A 23,844-nucleotide genomic window follows, 5' to 3' on the forward strand; every position below is an offset into this window, starting at 1 on the left:
ATCCACGGTGCTGGTTTGGTGGCAGCTCAGTACAACAGGAGCCACTGAGGGGAGTGAAGCCGGGACATACCACAGTGTGACTGGCCAATGTGGAATCAATGTGGGAAAATGTATCCCAAGGGAAACGTGGCTCTTATGAAGGCTTCAATTTGACTAACAGGTACCACAGCTCTCAGAAACGCTTCAGAGAAGAAAACACCATGCAAAACAAGAGAGCAAAGCCAGCAAGTCCAACAGGGAAGCCTTTGTTACCTTCTGAGCTGCACTAACACAGCGCCGGTATTCCTTAGCCAGCTCGGAGCATTTGAGCACTTCACGTTTGTTTTCTTGGTAGCACTTGAGGATTTCAGCCTGGAGGCTTGCACAGACAGGATCCGTGTTCCTCCTCCTGCAGGGAAAACAAGCGCAGAGAGATGTGTGAAGCGGAGTTACTGCCCACTTACTATCACTTTACCAGTGACACACATACTGATCTGGTGCTGGAGTCACCTCATCCTAATAGAGAAACTGGTGGGAGCAGCAATCACCAATGTGGGTCAATGACCAACAGACTCTTCCAGCTGAGAATTCCAGCAGGAAGAAGGAACTTGCTGTCTCTAGGTTGGTGTGGAAGCCTGTTCTACCCTGAGGCAAAACATCACCTCCTCTCTGCCGCCAGGAAGGAGAATAAAGGAAAACAGATCAGTTCCAAGAGGTTCAATGATATTCCCAACTCACACTGGAAATCTTTGGCAGAACTCAGGAATCCTGGCTGGGCCTGCGCGAGATCTGCAACAGCCTGACAAGGAACTGCACGGACTTGTTGAATAAGCTGCCTGGATCTATTGAATTCTCATCTATTTAAACAGTTCAAACCCTCCAGCATGGTTGGAAGCACTGCAATTCTCCCAGTGACGAGAAAAAAAAACAATAATAGCTAGAGCACGTATCTGTTTCTTTGTATTTCTGAAGCAATTAGTACTCAGACCCCGTAAATGGCATTGACAGCTACCCAAGAACAATTAGGGATGATGTTCTTATACTCTAATGTGCATGTGTACATATGGCACATCATCAGCAACAGTACCAATAGAGGGGAAGGTCTTTGTAAAACAATCCCAGCAACAATGGCACACACACAGTAACACAGTGTCATCAGCTGCACAGACAGGCACAAATTGCAGGAATTTGCAGCACAATTGCCATGGATTGTTTTACCAGACAACAAGAGAACATATGTTTAGGTGTAGCAACCCTCACACACTGCCTCCCAAAGCATAAATCCATTTAATTCCTTGCATTTTCTGTCCAATATGCTTAGAGAGATCTGTGCCTAAATATCAAACACACCTCTTCCTTCCGGGGCACTTGATGCTTCAGGCAGGCGTTAATGCTATGATGTGATATATTCATTTCCACAGTCACAACAGCAGGTCCTCATTCAGCAAAAGGGCTTCATAGCAAGGCAGTGAGAAAACACTGAATCACAGAGTGCTTTGGGTTGAAGGGACCTTAAAGCTCCTCCAGCTCCACCCCCTGCCACGGGCAGGGACCCCTTCCACTAGAGCAGCTTGCTCCAAGCCCCTGTGTCCAACCTGGCCTTGAACACTGCCAGGGATGGGGCAGCCACAGCTTCTCTGGGCACCCTGTGCCAGCGCCTCAGCACCCTCACAGGGAAGAGCTTCTGCCTAAGAGCTCAGCTCAGTCTCCCCTCTGGCAGGTTAAAGCCATTCCGGCCCTTGCAGCATCTCTGTGGCCTCCGGACTCACTCCAGCAGGTCCACGTGTCTCTTGTGCTGGGACCAGGAGCAGGACTTGCTCCTGGGCATGTCTCATGCTCTCAGGTAGAACATATCTAAGAAACATGAAATATTAAACAAAGATTTCCTAAAAGCTTTTGGAAAGCTCGGATATGAGTTTCCAACTCATTCTGTCCTTTCTGCATCAGCAACCTGGATGCTCCCTCAACGCAGTCTGGATGAGACACACTCCAAATGATACTTCTCAGTCCCCGCTCTTACTGTCAGCATATGTGGGCAGAGGAAGGATTTATCAGTATCAGTGTGACAGCCACACTCTGAGGTGCTGAGCCACCAAAGATCAGAAGCCACCAAAGACACGAGACAGACTTCTCGTTCCACCTCTTCACTAATCCTCCAGCTCTCAGAAGAAACTTCTTCCATACGTGGTCCCCAGAGGCCCGTGTGCATTTCTAATTTGTGTGTTCTGAAGCAAATCGCGTTTAAAGCCTCTAAAAATCCATATTCTAAAGAAAAAAAAAACAACTTCAAATTTTGGAATAGGGAAGAATCCAGGGAGAGCTTCAGAAACTCATAATGTTGGCATTTTACTTTGTCACTAACTTTAATATCACTCTAATCAAATCAGTGAGACTGTGGAGATGATACCAAACAATACCAGGTCAGGAAATACCACCAAATCCCTCAATTCATTGAAAAAGTTAAGACTTTTAAAATTAAGGTTTTCTTTAAAACTCAGCCATGTTAAACTGAAGGGCGTTTTGTCATTTTCATGCCGAGAGCTGGAAGAGCAAAAAGGTACAGCATGAACAGCCTGCATTCATCTGAACTGAAGGTGGTACGAGCATCTCCAGTACCTAGAAGGATGCTTGCCATTGTCAGCATAGAGAGCTATAGGAATTGTGGGGTTTTTCTTGTCTGTTCCTTCCCTACCTCTCCTACAGCATCAGTCTTCACTGCCTAGAGTAAATACAAAGCCAGGACCTACCTGTGGGGTCAGAGTAGTGCAAAGTCTGGAACAGGTCCAGGGAAGGGCAATGGAGCTGGTGCAGGGCCTGGAGCACAAGTGTTGCTTGAAGCCTAACAGAGGGATCACCCCACAGGCAATGGCATGTGCTGCCCAGCGAGCACCTAAATCAGTGTTTGCCCATGCCACTAACCACAGCACAGAGAGGATTTACTGGGTCCCAGGTACCCAGACCCATAACAAGAATGTTCTCCTTTATTTCTTCAAAACCAAACCTCAAGCTGCGGTTATGCATCAATTGCCCCAGCTTCTTAAAACAGATTTAGAGAAGCTAATCAACACAGAGCTTAGTTGGTTACACTGATTATCAATACAAATTACATAAACCAATGTATTTGTGCATTCACAAGTGAACTGGAAACTCAATAGAACCAGCTAAATCCCACTGAGAATGACAGATTTTCTTTTGGAGTGGGAAGCTAGTGCTGCTCAGGAGACAACCGTCCCTGTGCCCGCCATACACTGTGATCGATGAAACCAAAGGACACACTGTATGGAAGCACATCCTGTGGAGTCCAGGAGTACACACGTTACTCACCTCCAGCAGACGAGTTCTGGTAGCCATCGTGACTGAAAAGGGGGAGATCTGAACTGTTCTGGTGTCAAACTGCTCGAGGAGCTTTCCTCCTAGCACAGCAATCACTACTCTTCTCCTGCTCACATGAAGTCTCTTAACTTCAGGTTGCAACACTTCTACACATGGGGAACTACAGCCCTATACATCAGTTACACCTTAGAGCTGTCTGGCTTTACTTGGAAAGGAATTTACTTTACTTTACACAGGAAGAGGAATTTAACATGAAAGATGTGATGGAGGCCAGCAGGATCTAACTACAAACACCTCTGTGGAGAGCAATGGCACAGTGACTTCCAAAGGACCTTCCTCAGTTACCTCCCTTCAACCTCAGCCCAGCTCAAGGCTGTTGGCACTAACCAGCCTCTAGAAAAACTCCTCTTCTGGACACTCCACTGCTCCTGGCAAGCATCTCATTGCTTGAGGGGGTTCATTACTATTTCTTAATCAATGAGGGGGAAGGAACATGGTGGATCAGGGATGGGGTTTGAATACATGAAGACCAGAAGACCAGGATGGGCTTGGAATACGGGTCAGTTCTAAGCATAATATGCCACCACCAAGTAAGGCAGACAATTAGTTTCTGCCTAACGTAAAACACATTGCAATTGCTATCACTATCATCAAAACAAATGTAAGAGGCTCATTTATAGCAGCTAAGGCAAGAGAGAAAGGCAGGGCTGGGAGGGATGAGGCCAATACCTAGACAGGGAAGTATGGGAGATGAGCTCTGACAATACCTTGGAAGTAATTGCAGGATATAGAGAATATGAATGATTAAAGCCTTAACGCACCCTCTCATCTGCTTGAAGGAAGAAAGGTGGGAGAAAGACCTAGAAACGCAACTGATTATCAGTGCCCCTCACGACTGGGCAAGAAACCTTTGTCTCACCACCATTCAATGGGAAGGAATGAACATGCACATGGAATCCATGATTTTGGATCCGCCTCTCCCCCTCCCAGGGAAGGTTCTAAATCAGGTCTTTGCCTGGAACAGAAGGGAGACGTTTTCTTAAAATGAAACAAAGGGCATCCTTCTCTCTGCTATCCCTTGAGGTAAAACACAACGAGCATGCTCTTGCTGCATTTTGACACGCCGAGAGTTACCAAATCCTCTCTATCACTGCGCATTCCCTTTACTTTATTTAATAAATGAAATCTCATCAACTTATCCTTCTTCTATTATCACTGCTGACATCAATCTGATAATATTGGCTTGGCGTGGAATCGTGCTATTATATGTCCTCTTGATATTTAATTTAAGAGAAACGTCTGCAGTGGGGTGAATATGTGAAGCAAGCTTTTTATTACTGGCAGCAGTAAGGACGCTGGGAGTGAATTAGACATTCATCTTAGTCAGGGCCAATCTAGAGGCTCAGAAGAGGTTTTCTTCTTAACCCTCTCCTACCTGTTCAATTGCGGCAGGTAACGGCTGCTCCAGTCAATAACGGCATTCATTTGTCTTGGCAAATTCATTTCTACATGGACATAAACCCCGTGAAGAAGCGCTAAGCGCCAGGGAGGTGAAAGCAAGGTTCTTTGAGAACTCCCATCGTAAGTTCTGCGATCGCTGGTCTAAATGTCCATCAATTAATCAAGAAGCAGCACAGCTTCCAAAGACAAACACCAGCTCACTGCAAGGAGCGATTAAGGCAGTATCACCAGGACGCAGACCCCTTTGAAGGTCTCAAACACAGCTCAATGGTTACAAGCTGCTCACTGCTGACAGGTCCCTTTCTTGGAAGAAGAATTACACTCAATGTTGGGAAAGCTGGAAAATGCGTCCCTATTTGCTGGTCCTTTTATCCAGCTGAGAAGTCAGACTAGGCAAGTGGAGATACAGCTTCAATGCTTTAGGACCCAGCAGCTCTTCAGACTAGTGTAAAACCGGTAACTCCACAGTGAGCACCGCAGCATCACTTGGCTTTACCAGGGAGAGCAGCAACTCAAGGTGGAGTTAAGAGCAAGATCCTCTTTTTACCTTTTCCTTTAGGAACCACTCAAGCTGAGAAAAACCTCATGATGGAGACTGATGGTACCTAAACCTTGACACTGTGATACCTTTGCTTACAAAGTGAAAACCAAAGCCACGCAGGGTCCCCCACATCAGCAGTGAGCTCTGATATACAGCTGCAAGCAGCAGCCTAAATGGGGCAGCAGCCTGGAATTTCCTGTGGCCTGCAAAACCCAACTGGATGAGCTGCTTTGTGCGGCATTATCTAAGACCAGTGTCTGAGCTAACCTGAGCAAACCACATCAGTGCCCCCGTCACCGCAGCCTCAAAGGTCAGCAGTGAGGTGCAGGGACAGTGCTATGAGCAGAGCCCAGAGCACACAGCAGCAGTTTCTGTGCATCAGAAAGGACCTGGAGATTTGGCATATAGTTAGTTAGCATGTTTGTATATGCATTTAGATGCATTTCAGATAAAGCTCAGTGATGCTTTGGTCACATAAATGTGGTGTGCTGCTATGCTGCACTGTACACGTATTAGAACTGGTAAGTGGTTAACTGACCTGTGAAAGTGCATCCTCCCTTGGGTGGCAGTTGCCTCTGATGGCTTCTCTAACATGTCAGAAAAATAACTCCAGATAGTTGCAATACACAGCACAGAGGAAGGTTCCATCCTCTCTCATTACTGCATCCTTGACATTTACAGCAGAAAATTAAACACAATTGAAGCATTTCATTCACATCCAACAAACTCATCAGCACAGAACAAACACTTGGGAAAGGCAACTTCCAGCGTAGGCTGCAGGGTGCTGCACTGTCACAAAGCAAACACTATGGCCCCATTAGAACCATGGGATGCCCTGATCCCGCATGTCAGCTTGGTAACGTGGCTCGAATGAAAGAGGGAATCCCAGCCTCATTTGGGTTGAAGGGATCTTAAAGCTCATCCAACTTCAACCCCTGCCACAGGGGGTTGCAGGGACACCTTCCACTAGAGCAGCTTGTTCCAAGCCCCTGTGTCCAACCTGGCCTTGAACACTGCCAGGGATGGGGCAGCCACAGCTTCTCTGGGCACCCTGTGCCAGCGCCTCAGCACCCTCACAGGGAAGAGCTTCTGCCCAAGAGCTCATCTCAGTCTCCCCTCTGGCAGGTTAAAGCCATTCCCCCTTGTCCTGTCATTATGTGCCCTTGTAAAAAGTCCCTCTTCAGCTTTCTTGTTTGCAGCAGTTTGGCAGCAGAAATAAGAGATGGAAGAAGCTTAACAGATTATTCAAATGCCTACTAAAAATTCCGTAACATTTAAGCTACATAACCCAGCCCAGTGTAAACAATCTGCGAGCCTCAGGAGGATACACTAATGTGATCAGGAAGGAAATCTGTCTGATCAGCCTCCTGTGCTCAAAACACCGCTCACCAGGCTCTGCCACTGATGTGGAAGGAGAAGTAACGTTGTGTAGAGCAAGAGAAGATGGACTAAGAGAAAAGGTGACAATTTGCATGAGAATAGGGGCACTACCTCCAAATCTCAACTGTAGCAATTGTGTTCCTGTCTTTCTATCCCTTCCCATACGCCTTGTCATGTTGTCTGCACCATCTGCACTATCTCCCCTTCCTCCTTCTCCCCCTTGACCGTTGCATTTCAGTAACAGGTCACCCTCTTTTCACCCTACCTCTCCATGGGAGTGCCTAATGAATGCATGTTTATAAAGCACTGTAAGTTTCTGGCTGACTCTGTGATCCTACAGAATTTGTCACTCAAGTGCTTCCCAATCCCTGTTCCTGGTTTGACAGCTTCTTTGAAGCTAACACGCAATTCACCGCTGCAATTCATGCACCCGGTGCACCCTTGTCCTTGCCAGGACTCATACCTCCTCTCCTTCTCATCACAGATATGCAGAAGCTGTTCTGAAACCTTCTCCTGTATTTAGATAAGTATTTAGATTCTATTACTGAGAACAAAAGTTACCACAACATCCAAACCTCAAGCGCCAGCAACTTGTGGTGTCACTGCACTGCAGTCACAGAAAACAGCCTGACCCAACCACATTTTCTTCATCAAACAGAAAAAACCACCCCAAAACCCAGAGATTGATGTGGAAAATAACCAGAATTTAGCAGTTTTCTGTAACAACCTCTAATTTTGGAAATCCAACAACAATCTCTGCATTTCAGTGATGAAATTGAAGCAAACTGTGTGCCCCATCCAGCGCCGGTTCCAGCTCTTTGTCTTACTCCAATGTATCACAGACTCCCTTGCCCTCCTACATGGTTTATGCTCACGTACAAGTGCTCATTCCCCATTTGACCAGTGGGTCACCCTAAAAGACTTTGTTGCGCTTTGCCCAGTGCAGTTGCAACCAAATTTAACTGGCTTCCTTAGCACCCCATGAGCTGCAGGCACTGGGTGGTGGTGGGTTTTGGAGGAGCAGGAGGGTAGCAACATGAAAACCACCTATAAACCCATATAAGCTGACATGCTCCCTATCCTGCTGAACCTGCAAATGCAATAACTAATGATTCCTATCAGCATTCTGCATGGCAGATGGCAAGTGGTTTGGAATAATGAGAAGCTTCTCCCCGCAAGTGGATCATTCCGATGTACATTTGGATGTAAATTCTTTACTGATTATGATGGTAGAATACCGAGTTGTGAGAAACTGCCAGTTTGGAAGATGAAAGGAAAACTACTGCCTTTCCCTTCCCTTGCCAAGAGACACAGAAGTTCACAGAAATGGATCTCCTGCCCACAAAGCCATGAACCATCTTTTCCAGAGATGCCAAGCTACTAAAAGTTGACTAGCAAAGATGAAGAGCCTAAAGTTAGCAGCAAAACGGTCTCTGGAAGCCAAGCAGGAATGAGTCAGAATCTTGTTGCTGGAAGGAGTTCTCTGAATCAGAAAGGAAGCTGGCTCAGCTCCCACAAGGCAGAAAAGCAATATAGCAAGCAATAACTGAATGTGAAAACAACACACAGCCCAACAAGTGACCCGAATAGGGATTTTCTTCCTTCAGATAGAAAACAGCATCTAAAAACTGGTTAAGATCTTAGGTCAGAAAGGGAATCATGAAGCTTACAGCATGTACACAGCATGGGCCCTAAGAATGGGCTGTGGTAATGCTGAATGGCTGGGATTTAGCTGGGAACTGCCTGCTGGGACAATCCTGTTGGTCTATAAAACCCCATCCCAAGATATATTCTAAAGAAGGTAACTGAAGCAGGGATATGCTGATTGCACATAGCCACAGGACACAGTGACGGACAGGGTCAGTAACGCTCTCCTGTGTGAGGTGACCTGGGAATGATGTCAGACTGCTAACAGAGTTACATTTCTAAAAGGGAAACCCTGACCACCTCTCTGCTATAGATGCAGAAACACATTCTGGAGGAGAACAAAGCTGCAGCATTAAAGCTCAAGTGGGATCTGAAGCTCAACATTCACGTCATGCAAACAATCCCCTTGCCTTTGCCCATGTGCCCTGATCTTCAGACCCATAGTGCCCTTTTTACCACGCCGAGCCATCTGCCAAGCACTGACTCAGCAAGATCCCCATTAAGCAGCTCCTCATTCCCCTGAGAGCATCAGTAATGGTGCTTTCGAAGAGCACCAAAGCCTTGAAGGCTGGTTAGTAAGGTGAGTTAGTAAGACCCAGACCAACTTAAGGCTGCTCCATCGTGTGCTGCTAGGGCCACTCACAGTCAGCACAATGCTGACAAGTTCTCTCCAAAGAAGCAATATTCATCCCTGAACAAGCAAGTCTTTAAATGCCACTTTCTTGTCCAAATGAGTTCCAATTGTGGTTGCTGTGGTGTGTGCATGTCCCAGAGAAGAGGCACTTCTAACATGGAAATTAAAAGGACAAGATGCAAGAAGCATCACTTGACCCTGAGACTCCAAAAGCTGATGGGATCCAATAGCCTAAAAACCATATTTTATCAGAGTAACTTCAGGAGCTACCAAAATTACACCAAATGAATTAAGTCATCGAAGCCTGGTGTGATGGCAGAGATGGGTTTTCTCTCTGTTTATAAGGTAGGAAAGGACCTCAATCTCTCATCAGTCAACACCAAACACCACCAACTTCCTCTGTGCAGAGGGTCACCACGATGGAAGGTCTCCACAGCATCCTGCCATGGTCCGTGTTTCCTCAGAGGGTGAAGATACAGCAGCTCTGACCTGCAGAACAGACTATTTCTCTCCTCTCCCCTTCTAATACTTGCCTTCGGTGCCTCCTGTCATCCCTCCATCACCCCAGGAGGAGACTGACTCAGCAGGAAGCAAAGGCACTGTGCACAGACCCAGGAACACAATTACTGCTCCCAACAGCAGCACTGCCCTGGAACTCAGCTGCCACTGAACTAATGACCAGATTGTTTGCAGTGTTACCTCAACTTAGCCCGAGGCTACTCATTAGCAAACAAGTCATTAATTCACTGGTAACAAGTGGTTTCTCAGGCATTATTGCCTCTGACATCTTTAATTCACTGCTCCTTTTGGAAGGCTTCCCCAGATGACTTTAACCTCAATCCTCGACAAATCAACCCTGTGCCACTGCCCCAAACACACTACACAACACACACGCTGGAAGACAGAGGCACAAAAACACAGTGGGGATAAGCTGAGCTGGGTCTTTGATTAATATTCATGATATCTTTCCCAATGGCATAGAATCACAGGATGGGTTGGGTTGCATGGGATCTTAAAGCTCATCCAGGTCCAACCTCCTGCCATGGGCAGGGGTGCCTTCCACTAGAGCAGGTTGCTCCAAGCCCCATCCAACCTGGCCTTGAGCACATCCAACTTCAGCCAAGGGAAGGGGGAACCAAAGGCAAAAGAAGCTCTGAACTTTAGATCTGCCACTGTATCTAAATGCACAATAATCCACTGTGAAGACCTCGTGTCCACCGTGGCACACAGTGGAATGTGTAATACCCAATCTGAGGGCAGAGAACTGCTTCTATTTTCACTGCACTCTCCATGATAAAGAGCTGTGAACAGAAATATTTCATGTACTGTGATGCACAAAGAATGTCTGAGGTTTGTTTTAACAGCTGCACAAATATTCCTGCTTTGGAAAACAATCTGGATCTGCCCTGCCAACAAACCCTGATCTAAGGGTTTATAATGGCAACATTACTACAGAATACAAGTGCTTTCCATGTAAAAATTGATAGCAATAGAAACATCCTTAACAGACTACATGGAGTCTTTGGCACCTCTTCCTTTACTCTTCAGGTCTTATTTTACATTACAAACTCCCCCCAAGTTCTACCAAAGTACTCAGAAGAAATGCTCTTGCAGTGTTGAAGAGATACATTAATATTTGACAGTGGTTCCTCAGCACTAACAGAACTGCAACCTCAGTTCATTGCACTGATTCATTAGTCACCCCTCGTCACGCATGAGAGGAGAGACAACACTGTGAACACGAGATGAGAGCATCGGTTTACAACTGGGCAGAAGGAAACTCTTATGTAGAACCAGCATCTTGGTGACTCACAAGAACTGAACGTCAGGAAGAAGATCCCACAGCTTGGATAAAGAATAACAGTCCAATCAGCTTTCAAGATTTAAAAATTGGTTTAAAAAAAAGAATAAGCAGTAAAATTCACACCCAGTAAAACAAGACAAACTCAAAATTCACCCATTCACAGTTTTACCCTCACTTGAAATAACTCGGGGGAAACTCATGCCTTGAGGTCTCTTACAGCGACATTCCAATCTCCTACTAAGGATGACTTTATAAACATGAGGAAGAGCAAAGCTTTGACTAATAACTCATCTCTTTAGTTAAGGATTACACGAGACAGGCTCAGCGCAGACAGAAGTAGGAGCAACTTGCAGAAACCAAGCACTGAGGGAGGAACAGGACTGGGATGGAGCCAAACTATTTGTTGTGAAGGGATCTTCATCGCAGGCTCTAATCACTATGCTGAGATAAGGTGGGGGATGAGCTCCCAGCAGTAATCAGTCTTTTATTCCTGAAAACTCATAAATCCCTGGTGCAGAGGCTTTTAATTTCAACACTGACTTAATCATTTATCTAATCTAATGACAGGAGAAATCCCGGAGCAATCCTGTTGGAAAACCATGATGTCTTCACCCTCCTGCTCCCTGGGCTTCGCGCCTGTCCACGTAACAGCTATTTCAGAGCTCAGCTCCAGGGCACAGCCCTCTGCTGAAATACCTGAGGCCTCATAGTGGGTTTCAGTAGTAATACACTCAAGTATCACCACATCATTCCATAAGCTTTCCAGATCTACACAAACAAGATAAAAAGAAGAAAGGAAAAGGCGGTTCAACTGGGTTCCAGTCAGCGCTGCCATTTTAACTGGGGGGCATCAGCCTCATCAGATCTTGCACGATTCAATAAAAGCTTCATTTCCATGAGTATTGAAAGCCATAAATTCCCTGCTCCCAGCAGACTGCCCATTTATGAACTTCCTCCCCCTATCCCCACTAGGTCAGCATGGTTCTCCACGTTCAGCCCAAGAGGACACTTACCACGTGCCAGTTTCTCTAGCACTAAATACGCATGGCCATTAAGTTTAAAGATCTTAGGACCATTAAATGGAACTCTTAGATACTGAGTCCCATATGGAGTAAATCTCATTGGCAGTCTCTGCATTGGAAAGCTGCCTCGGATTCAAGGCTGATGTCTATCAGGATAAGATACTGATGTTCTTTATGCACTCCTTGATAACAATCCTCTCAGCACAACAGGCGAAGCAGCACAGCCACCGGTGAGCAGCTTCAGCAGCAGCTCTGCAAACCGTAAGGAGACCTCGGAGGGAAACTCAGGTTCAGAACAACTTTATCTTTCAATAGCTCCCTAATCCCCTCACCCCTCTCCTGCAGGTTTCCCTTTGAGCGAGTCACACCCTGCCCGAGCCAGTCCCTGCATCCAAATTTAACAGCTACAGAAATAACCCAGCACCGCGATAAGACAACCTTCACAAAAGGAACTAAATCAAATGCTTCCAAACCAGCGTTTGGAGGATAAGTCTGGAGTGCCTGCACTAAGCCATAACCTCTTTACTGATGGTTTTTCCCCTTAACAGATTCGGGGGCTGTAATAACATTTAATCCTCAGGAGCTAATCTAAATGTAACACTCCAAAGAAGACAAAGACAACGCAACAGGAAAAAAAGTTTGGCCAGTGCCTTTTGGGAGTGCTGCTTTATCCCTGGAGCGAGCGCATTAACAGAGCTTGGAATGAAATGCCATTTTATTCTCTGTAGCAGGGAGGGGATTAGCAAGTTGTCTTCTCTAAACCCAGTCTGAGTCATGGCTTTATGAACACTGAGAAAAGGATGTGGAACGAAGCGAAGGGCGGGGAGCACTGGCTTTTTATTTACACGCCGCTTCCTTTGTGGGTGGTTACTGATGTGCACAGTTTGCTAAACAGGGGAGGAAGGGGGAAAAGTTCTAGGTCCCCAGACTTCCATTCTGTTGGTTAACAAAAGAGAAAAATCGTAATGCATCAATTATGACAACATCACTGAGACAATATGTCCGTGGCGTGCGTCCAATTCACCGCAGCGTGTAAGCAACAAGGGCAAGTTGCTGAAGGTGCTGAAAGCTGTGCTCAGTGCTTTGTTGTTGCTAGGATCCTCTTCCTGGGAGGAAGAAACTGGTTGGACAGAGCCCAGAACAAAGAAGAAGGAGGCAGAAGCAGGCTGGGTTCAGGTGAAGAGACAAGGAACAAAGTCCACTGCACAGTCAGGCCATGCAGGCATCAAAGCCCAACAGCTAATAACTGTGCCAGTGATTTAATAGGAAGCACAGCACTTGGTACCTCACCTCTGTTTCTAGACAGAGGCAACAGGAAGGTTTACCTGCCTACCATACCAGCCTGCTGTGAAGGGTCACTGATGGAAAGCTTGTACAACATTCCTAAACCCTGCAACACCTGATAATCACTAAGGAGAGGAAATAGTCCATGGAACTCTTGACCGCTTGTGCAGAGCTGTAAGTGTTGATAACGGAATTACACAAGTCAATAAATGCCAAGAAAACGCTGGATTTTTGTTTCAGCTATTTCTTCTCTCTGCTCCAACATGGGCTCCAAAAACAGGCTGTGGAAAGAGCCCCAGCTCTAGTCCCCTCTTCCTCCATCAGCCATGCCAATACACATGGCAGAAGACAACCCATACAGGGCAGACTGGTCTCACAAGGCACAAGTACCCAGGGTTAGGTCAGACTTCACAGTGAAACAGGGATAATATAAGCTAGGGAAGAGACACTATGGGAAGGGGATGTACTCTCCTCTGTGAATGGAGAAAGTGCCACTCCTGGGTTCCTTTTGTTACAGGAGCTGTCATAGTCCAGCACTGGAAACAGGCAGACCTGCGCTTCATTCATAGTTTGACTCTATTCCAGTTCATGTCATTTCGCTGGAGTATCAGCTTATTCCTGCCAACCAAGCTACTAGATGTGTGTAAATCAGCCTTACCCGTCTTAGCACCCACTGCGCTTATAGACTTGTAAGAAAGCACAGAACAGGATCAGCAACCTGCTCTTTCCACTGAAGTCACAGGATCTTGTAATTTATTACCATAAACAGGCTGTAGGAAGACTTGAATGTACAACGCCTAAGAGGACCTTACAACATGCAGGCTTCCAGTCCTACCACTGAAGCATGAACACCAATGTACAAAGGAAGTTTCCCTGACCCTGTCTCAGCCTTATCACAACACACGAGGCATGTGTAGAATCACAGGATAGTTAGGAATGGAAAGGACCTTAAGATCATCAAGTTCTAACCCCCTGCCATGGGCAGGGACACCTCGCACTAAACCATGTGACCCAAGGCCTCGTCCAACTTGGTCTTGAACACTGCCAGGGATGGAGCATTCACAACCTCCCTGGGCAACCCATTCCAGTGCCTCACCACCCTAACAGGAAAGAATTTCCTCCTTATATCCAATCTAAACTTCCCCTGTTTAAGTTTTAACCCGTTACCCCTTGTCCTATCACTACAGTCCCTAATGAAGAGTCCCTCCCCTGCATCCCTATAGGCCCCCTTCAGATACTGGAAGGCTGCTATGAGGTCTATGTGTACTCTTTAACATGTTGTACACCAAGGCAATGATTATGAAAAGGATCATTGCTACTGCTTTAAGAGAGGTATCCACTGCAGTGATGGGGTAAAGCAATGAGTCTTTAATGTACAGTTACAGATGACTCAAGTTCATATTGCCAAATAGAAGAGCCTTGTACAGTAAGGCCAGAAGCCAGGGACTGGCAGATGATAAAGGCTCAAAGAAAAGGGTAAGGAAATCCTAAAAGCCCATAAACACATTTTCTGGCTCTTGAAAAAAAGAAGCCATTAGCATTTGCATTGGTCTCAGCCACTAATCTTTATGAGGAATGGTTGCATTCCTGAGTTTCCTACATTACCAGTCACCACCTTCACAAGAAACAGAAGAGACCAAATGAAACCGAAACCTCAGGAATCAGAACTAAAGACAACTATAAAAAATAGGTTAGTTCTAGTCTGTAAAAGCAAGTGAAGCACATAAACCAAGGTCCCAATCTCTTCCTTTCTAAAGCCACAAGGATAAATCACTGCTACGTGTGTTCCCAACAACTCACCGCGCATCTGCAGAAGCAAATCCAAGACAGAGCTGATCAAAGACCGTCAGAACTTTATGTCTTATGAATTTCTTTGATTTTATTTAAAACCAGAATTTTGATTTCTACCATGGAAAATGGCATGAAAAAGCTCACAATGTGTTAGCTGCCTTGTTTTGGCTTCTTTAGCAACTTATTGCTTGACTGTCCAAACAAAAATGTGAAATTACAACAGGTTATGTGATGCTTTGGCAGCCAAATATGATTTTAAATAAAGACAGCACAATATACTGCCCACCCTACTAACATATTCATCACTACTATATTATCTATTTCTGCAATTAAGTATCATACAGTCTGGACTGGACCCAACTGGACTACATATGTTGCTACTCCAGTTTACTGCATGTTGGCCAACTGTTTACCCAACTGAGATCCGAGTGCTGCTCTTGACAGTGTAATTGCTTTAGACTCATTAATATTAAAGAATTAGAGAAAATATTTCTTCTTGGGCAGCTGTTAGTGCATGTGGAACAATAAGCTATCTAACAGTACTGGCAAACACAAAAGGAATTGAGACACTAAATATGCTCCTGGTAAAAAGGCAAGATTAAAGGTCTGCTAATTGTATCAAGGCCAATAAAAAAGGCCAGAAAAACCATCACACCCACTCAAGAAAACATTCAAGATAATTATAACTCTTTTTTGATTGGAATTTACAGGGCTGCTCACCTTTTTCTTCCCTGGTCAATGAAAACCCTCTAAGTGGTGCTGTTCTTCCTCCTCCCATGCACTAGCCCCGTCCTGCAATGTGTAAGGCTCAACACATTGGGTCAAAGTTTGAGCAGATTAAATACATTCCACTGCCATCTTGAAAACCCTGGAAAACTCACATTAAACAGGAGCAGTTGCTAAGTCTGTGTTTTCTTCCTCGTTCTCCCTTGGAAGATCTAACAACCTGATAGTAAGCTCTGTCAAGCTTGGCACAGAACACGAAGGTGCTGCCTTACAACTCTTGCAGCTCCTCAACCCCCTGGATACCTGACAGGAGGTAACTCCACACTCCATTTACAGGAATATCCAGAGGCTACACACAGAGGGTTATGGAACGCAACTGGAACTGCTGAAAAGAACAAAAAGGCTCCTCACTTGATCCACTCCTCTGCCTTGCTGGCTGCTTCCTTGTACTGCTCACACGTCAGCTTGTAGATCTCTGCGTTCTGAAACAAAGAAGAGAATATTCAGCTCTAAAAATGAAATGTGGTTCAGATCTTATCCTGGCACAGGGTTATCTTCTATAATTAATAACCATTTCCAACAACAAACAGCATATTCAGTTCAAAGAACACACCAAAAAATGCTTAAAAGTTGCTTTTCTTCTATGCATCAAGGCCACATGTCCCAAATTCCAGCTTCGCTTTGCAAAGGGAAAGAGAGGGGAAAAGGTCACCAAACCCAGCCTCAGCTTTGATTATTCCATGTAACCACAAAACCAAGGCGTTTCCAGCACCACGTTAGGGTTTGGTTGCGTTTTGTTCTCTTTCCCTGTGAATTGTTTTGAAGGATCCCAGACATTTCTGACATGCAAGTACCAAACCTGGCTGCCAGCACTGAAAAAGCCATTTCACATTTCAGCGCTCCTACTTAGAATCATAGAATAGTTTGGGTTGTAAAGGACCTTAAGTTCATCCGGTTCCAACCCCCTGCCATGGGCAGGGACACCTCACACTACACCATGACACCCAAGGCTCTGTCCAACCTGGCCTTGAACACCGCCAGGGATGGAGCATTCACAGCTTCCCTGAGCAACCCATTCCAGTGCCTCACCACCCTAGCAGGAAAGAATTTCCTCCTTATATCCAATCTAAACTTCCCCTGTTTAAGTTTGAACCCGTTACCCCTTGGCTTCTTCTTTAAAACATAATTATGCAGCCTGTTTCCCTTTTAACAACATCGGGAGGCATATCAGGTCTCAGCTACAGCACTGCCAAACAGCGGCTTGAGTGTCTTGCTGCAGGGCTTAAGAGGTTTGCATTAAATTCTCCTGAGCTTGCACAGAAAGAGTTTTAGTTCACAACTGCTCAGCTGCTGAATATGGAGATGGAATTCCTCCTCGGCTGCATGTACAAGCTTCCTAAGCACAAACAGAAGGGAGCGGCCCCAGCAACTGTGCTGCTGATAAAGCCGCTCCAGGCAAAGCCTCTGGACTTGGTACTGCAACTGCCTCACAGCTCATCTGCAAAGGCACATGCAGAGAACAGGCAATAATCAATCAAACTAGTGACAAACTGGTTCTGGGAGCGAGGACAGCTATTCAGCTAGGTTCTACCCGCCCTCATCTCCCCACATTCAGGCCTTTCTATAGAACGCTATTCTTGCCCTTCTTTCTCATTTATTTCCCTATGAATGCAGCCGTGGTCCCTGTGCATGAGATGACACGCATTGTTCAGTGGTTACGAAAGGGAAAGGACAGGCACAACTCCAACACTATAGGCAGTTGTGCCACTCATGAATCCACCGTTTTCCATGTGGGAGCGAAGGATAACAGCCCTCTTCATCACTGAAGCCGGGTGAAGCTCAGCTAATGGGAAGCTTCAGACAGGTTTTCAGAGCCTTCAAGGTGCTGTATTGAAGTTTTATCTTTGGCGCCTGAATTTATGTCACATACCAAAAAATCACAGAGCAAACTTTGGTGTTCCAAGCCTTGACTCCGGAGACAGGCTTAAACTGAGAACTCCTGAGGAGTAACCACTTCAAAATGCATTTGCCAGCAAACTGACATTACTGTTTCCATTTACTTACTTGTTAAATAATGACCACAAACTTCTGTGCTATTAAAGCCATTTTCCCCTCTTCTATAAGGAAAAGTTCAGCTTTTAATGGAACCTCTTTCCCTGTCCTGTAAACACCCCTCCTGACTCTCAGCTCCCTGCTGCTGCTTATTCACACACGAAGCCACACGACCTGTGCTCCATTAATTAAATTTGCCTTTAAATATTAACTAACGTGAGCCAATGGATGTGTTATCTCCATGGGCTGCACGAGGCTCCCCGATTCTCCAATTACTACCCAAGCAATTTGCATATTTCATACAGTCTCATTCCTCACAGGGACTGGATTTGAGAGATCAAAATGAGAGAAACTGGGAAAAAGAAAAAGCAAGGCATAAAATGAAGCATCTTTCAGGCAACGGGAAGTAGCCCCTTCAGATGCTATTAGCCCCCAGCACTCTGCAGTGAAACAGCAGCATGGGAGGGAAACGGGAACAAATACGTTGTACCTGAGACCCAGTGTGAGGTTGGCATTTAACCCACCTCAAGAAAGGGAAAAAAGAGCCAATGGGTCCATGTGCTGGTCAAAGTGTGGATTAAAGCCGTTGTGGTGCGACTTTGCCTTGTCTATTAGAGAGAGTTCAACTGCCCAGCACTGGGGTCAGCCTCAGCTTCAACACCACCAACTACAAACAGGGACAGAAATAGCTGGGAAGGAGCTGGTAGGAAATAGCTCTGGATTTGAAAGCTGATAGAAGCAGGCAAGTGAGGACCTGAGTGGAGAGGCAAGAACCTCAGTGAGGGAAAGGAGAAACCTGGCCTCAAAGAAACCACAAGGCCCATGGCACAAGGTGAACATCAAGGAGGGGTGCAGAGACCTTCAACCTGCACATGAAAGCTGTGGGGCTTTAGAAGTGAAAAGGAAACATCTTTGCATGTGATCCAATGGGGGCTCCTGCCTTCGGATCAGAGCCTTCGGCCGCTTTTGCCCCGCTTCAAAACCCAACGAAGCAGTATTGCCAGTGCTATGAATCAGTATCTTTAAGTGCTTCCCCAGGTCAGAAAAAACAGAGTTTTACCATTCAAACCCGGGGTTGGTTCAACAAGCAGACCTGCCAAACAGGTTTTCCTTGGCCTCTAGGCCCTTTCCTACCTTGGGAAAGTCACATTCACTTTTGTCCTAAACACTAAATGAGTAACAAATGTGCAACAGACAGGTTCTGTCATTTGGGGCTTCTATTTAGAGGGTAATTCTCCAACCATCCCCATCTCTATGACTGCAGATGCAAGCTCTGCTTCAGTTCCAGTATTTTACCTACCACGCTATGGCAGGGAATAATGTTCCAGTGGCCTACAAAAGGTCACAAGCCAGGAGCCAAGCCAGGAGCCAGCCCTGCACTTCCATGACTCCCACAGCGCTGCCCGCAGACAAGGGCTATTCAGCAAGATGTAGTCGTAGTGAAGTCCTTGAGCTTCACAAACTGATATTCAGTTATGCAGCAGAATAGAGCACATTCCACACAACATTACAAGGCGTGGACGCTGCTTTTAATTCACTCGCACAATATTTGATGCTCAAGATAAAACAGCAGCTCACAAAGAGAAAGCTGAACATGAGACCCCAACTATTATTAAAGAAAGCTCCTGGCAGTCTTAGTTGCAGAAATGAGTTAAAAGACACGACCAAAGGACACCATAAGGGCTCAAATAACAAGAGACACAGAAAGAATGAATGAACCACCTCAAATGTTTCACTTCTCTCAATAAAGCTGAGCCTTAGGGGAGCCAACTTCAGAACATCGGAGCTTTGTCATATGGGGAGAGAGCTCTCCAGAGAGGACAAACAAACTAAACAAAGAACTGTTGGTTTGAAGGATGTTACCCTGCTATTAAATGATGCTTCGTAGCAAAGACTAAAAACACCAAGAAGTTATAAAAATACATAACTAGAGCCTAAAGACCAAAAGAATTGCTTTCCTTTACTCTGCCGCCTTTCCGCAGCGGCTTTGCTGCTCTCCCCTTGCTCCCCGCTCTTCCCAAAACAGCCTGGCACTGAAAACTCCACTTCCAAAGGGAATCCATTTTCAAACTCGGAGCTAAATTTGGAGTTGTTTATAATTCAGCATTCCTCCTTGGCTGCAAACATGCAGAGAAACTCCAACACTCGTTGCTACACCTCGGTACGCACTGCATGGGCCCCTGCCATGCACAGCATCGAAGGTAAGAACACAGTATAGCAGAAGATGGAATTCTCAGGGTTATTTCAGGAGGGAAAGTAATTGAAGCATAAAGAGAAACCCCTGCCAGCTCATTCTCACGCTGCCATTAAAGCGCATTCCTTACAACCTCAGTGCAACACACACTACTTGCAGGAACACGTAAAGCAGAAAAACCCAGCAACGCCAGCCCGATGAACTAGAAATTAATGAGGTTTTAGGCCAGATTCACTGTGAACATCAAGCAGCAGCATCAAACACCAGTTTTCTGACAGTGGGCCGCAGATTTCCCCAGCAGGTACAGGCTGGGTCAAGAGATCAGAAAGGGTTTGGATGCAAACCACCGCAAACCAACACAGCACTGTGGCTATCCGGAGATATTCTGACACCTCTATAGAAGCTTGTCAGTGGCCAGAGCGTGTAAAGACCCAAAGAGGATTAAGAGCTGTTGAAACGCTGCCAGCAGCAATGAATGCTGGTGATAGCTCATGAAACAGAGCAGGACAGGGGGGCTCTGACAAATGCTGCCTGCGACAGCCGGGAGTAGATGGTAGGATGCGCCTTGCACCTGACAGAGCACTGCTGTGGTCCCTGCTCCTGACATCCGTGCTCCCCATCTCCCAGCAAACCTCCATTCCAGCTGAAAGGGGCATGAGAGGCAGGGTGGACACATGGCACGTCCCACAAGTAGGGACCACACGGGTTTAGTAAAGGGGAAGGAAAGCAGAGATTACTTCTCAAGTCTCAAATGTCAACTGGGAGACATTCACATTCCTGCATCCAGCTGTTTCTGAAGGCAGAAATCAGACCTCACACACCCTGAGAACACAGCACGACCGCTCCTGCCTGCAGCAATGGGGAACACACACGTGTCCTGGACACAGCTGTGGCCCCGAGAGAAGGTCAGTCATGGGATCACAGAGTGGTGTGGGTTGAAAGGAGCTTAAAGCTCACCCAGTTCCAACCCCTGCCACAGGCAGGGACACCTGCCACTAGAGCAACTTGCTCTAAGCCCCTGAATCCAACCTGTGCTTTAGGAGCTGCCCTTCCTCACAGCACTACCCGAGGGAAGCAGCGGAGCACCGGGGTTCCCACACCTCACCGGGTCGCACAGCACAAATCAGGGTATTCACCCCTATCTCTCCAAGTCTCACATAAACAGCTCCCAATAGATCCGAAGAACAACCCCAGGTACCCACACCCCTCCTGCAGGTACAGAAGGGGATGAGTTGAACCCATCTGTTCACCAAACCCTTTGGATGTGTTAAGGTCAACTGACACGATCAATCACTGCTCTCAACTCCGGTCCCAACCAGGGAACTCAGGGATTTCAGGATACACTGAAGCAACAACCTCTTCAGCTCCTGAGCTCACTCCTCTCGAGTTCCTGTTTGTTGGTATCAGCCAGCACTTAGCTAAAAGAGATCAGTCACGTTTTCTCCTTCCTATCAAGCACAAGTGCACACAGAAGCCAATTAACAAAGAAGAGAAGCATGCATACAAAGCCTATCATGAGCGCAGAGAAGCCAAGGGTTAAACTGCTTTTATGTGAATTCAGTTGTGGTTTTTCCTCAAAAGGTAACAAGGCAAGATGCAAGCAGCTACAAACAGCTTGCTGATATGGAAAAAAAGCTCTTTTATCAGCCAAAGCCAACTTCTAAACACAGCTCTGTTGTTTGCTGTTCATGTGTGGGTTCCTCCGCTCCTCCCGCTGAGGCCAGTAATGAAATGAGAGCATTGAGTTTGTGTCATTCCACGCTCTCCTTCGGCAATAAGCTGTGAGATCATAAATTCTGGATGAAGATTCAGAGAAGACAGAAAAAAGAGCAACGTCCACAGCAACAACAGAGGGAAACAAAACTTGGCACGGGCAGGAGGATGCTCCTGTTTGCACAGGGCTTCTCAGGACTGAGATATGATCCCAAGTTGAAAGGAAAACATTAATCCTGCAGCATATCTAGACAGCTCCTCAAAGATAAAATCCCACAAGTACCCATCACCACAGCATGAGAAGGAGGCAGAGCTGGGAGAAGGACCACGGCTGGGTTTACCCTGTGTGCAACGAGCACAAAGAGGTTAAGCTACAGCCCCTAAAGCACTAGGGAAAACAAAACCATGCTCCCCAGGACTTCCCAGAACCAGGATCCACATCGAGATACTCCATATGGCTGCAAATGGGTTTAAAAAGCCAGGCTGAGCTTGCACACCAGAGCAAAGCTGTCTCCATGGAGGTACCAGGGGGAGACCCCAATTAAAGCAGGTACCCCACAAAGATGGTGTTAGGAACCTCTCTGCAAATGCCTCACTGGAAACATGCAGAAAGCCTCATGTCATCTTCAAGTCAGAAAGGCAGCCAGCAACAAAGGAATCAGCAGTGCACAGGCAATTAAAAGGGGAATAAGGAGCAAGAAAAACCCCAGACAGAATTAAGCACTGAGTTTATGTGAGGTTGCTTTAAGGCACTCCATGGTGAAAGACTGCAAATAAAGCGTTAGTAAATCTTGAAACAAAGTCTGGACTGTAAAAGCACCTTCAAAGGGAAAGGCCATAAAATGCCAGCAGGCAAGCCAGGCTTTCTGACAAGGACAGCAACGTGGATGGCCCACATTAACACTAGAACTGCAGGAGGAGAGCAGAACGATGCTCTCCTCCTACCAGAGACTTCAATAAAAGAAGTGAAGAAGCCACAGTAAGGGCTGGAATCAGTTACACCTGACATGTGCAGGTAAAGGGGCTGCTCAGGCATCAGTTAAACATCAAGGGGTCTCAGCATCTGCTTTGGAGAAGCCTTACACCCAGCTGACCCTCGCAGGCAACAGTGCCATGACTTCAAGGGCATGCTGAACCCCTGAGCCCATGCTGGGAGCTGCACAGCGAATCCCATAGGGGTAGCAGGGTCCTACCAGGCCATCATCCATCTGGATGGACTCCTCAACCATGGGATGCTGCCTCTAACCACTGGGCACCATTGAGGAGGGATAGTCATGGAGAGAATCACTGCCAAGGGAAAAGGGAAAGAGAGAAAGAAGGGAATTGCCAGAACACCAAGAGTGCTGAGGGATGCAGCTGAAAACTCCCCTTGGAGGCTGACCAGTGCTTCAGAGGGAGAGAAGGAGAGGAAAACAGCCCCAAACCAGAAAAAGGGCAGTCATCAAGTACTTGTCATACATTAAGAAAGATACTACGCACATTCCCCTGTCAGGCCCATCACAGGAGCTTATTTTGGGAAGGGAGGAACATTATAGCTAAGGTTTGATGCCATCATGCCAAAGCTGGTATTTGACAGAACTCCCACCGCCTCAGCCGGGCACGCTGCAGCTGAAACTCCTGCTCTCACTGCTGAGAATATCCCTAAAGCCCATTTATAAACTACAGCAGCTGCCCAGACCCTGTCCCAGTTCTAAAAAGCTAAACTGTAACCATGACCTCATTCTTTCCCACAACAGGTAGCTCAGGAATGCGATTCACTGATTCCCAGAGGAAGCCAGAACAGGAGGGACCCAAGGTATGAGGATGCACAAGAAGACCAGAGAACACTGAAGGAAATCACAGAATCCCAGCTTGGTTTGGACTGAAGGGACCTTAAAGCTCCTCCAGCTCCAACCCCTGCCACAGGCAGGGACCCCTTCCACTAGAGCAGCTCGCTCCAAGCCCCTGTGTCCAGCCTGGCCTTGAACACTGCCAGGGATGGGGCAGCCACAGCTTCTCTGGGCACCCTGTGCCAGCGCCTCAGCACCCTCACAGGGAAGAGCTTCTGCCTAAGAGCTCATCTCAGTCTCCCCTCTGGCAGGTTAAAGCCATTCCCCTTGTTCTGTCCCTACAGGCCCTTGTCCAAAGCCCCTCTCCATGTTTCCTGTACCCCCTTTAGGCACTGGAGCTGCTCTAAGGTCTCCCCTTCAGGAGCCTTCTCTTCTCCAGGCTGACCCAGCCCGGCTCTCTCAGCCTGGCTCCAGAGCAGAGCTGCTCCAGCCCTTGCAGCATCTCCATGGCCTC

General features: G+C 46.6%; 1 protein-coding gene across 3 annotated transcripts in view; it reads right to left on the minus strand.

The window, feature by feature from the left end:
• CHCHD6 (coiled-coil-helix-coiled-coil-helix domain containing 6) overlaps positions 1–23,844 on the minus strand; it is a 107,372-nt gene that overhangs the window by 37,679 nt on the left and 45,849 nt on the right. For all 3 annotated transcript variants that reach the window (XM_057417526.1, XM_057417524.1, XM_057417525.1), the window contains 2 exons: positions 16,014–16,084; positions 253–388 (listed from right to left, as the gene is read on the minus strand). In XM_057417526.1, coding sequence (XP_057273509.1) covers positions 253–388; positions 16,014–16,084 — 207 coding nt within the window. The remainder of the gene's footprint in view (positions 1–252; positions 389–16,013; positions 16,085–23,844) is intronic.

This window comes from Pezoporus wallicus, unplaced genomic scaffold (genome assembly GCF_028554395.1).
Source record: "Pezoporus wallicus isolate ANWC-B61680 ecotype Strahan unplaced genomic scaffold, APGP_CSIRO_Pwel_v1 contig_8542, whole genome shotgun sequence".
Lineage (NCBI taxonomy): Eukaryota > Metazoa > Chordata > Aves > Psittaciformes > Psittacidae > Pezoporus > Pezoporus wallicus.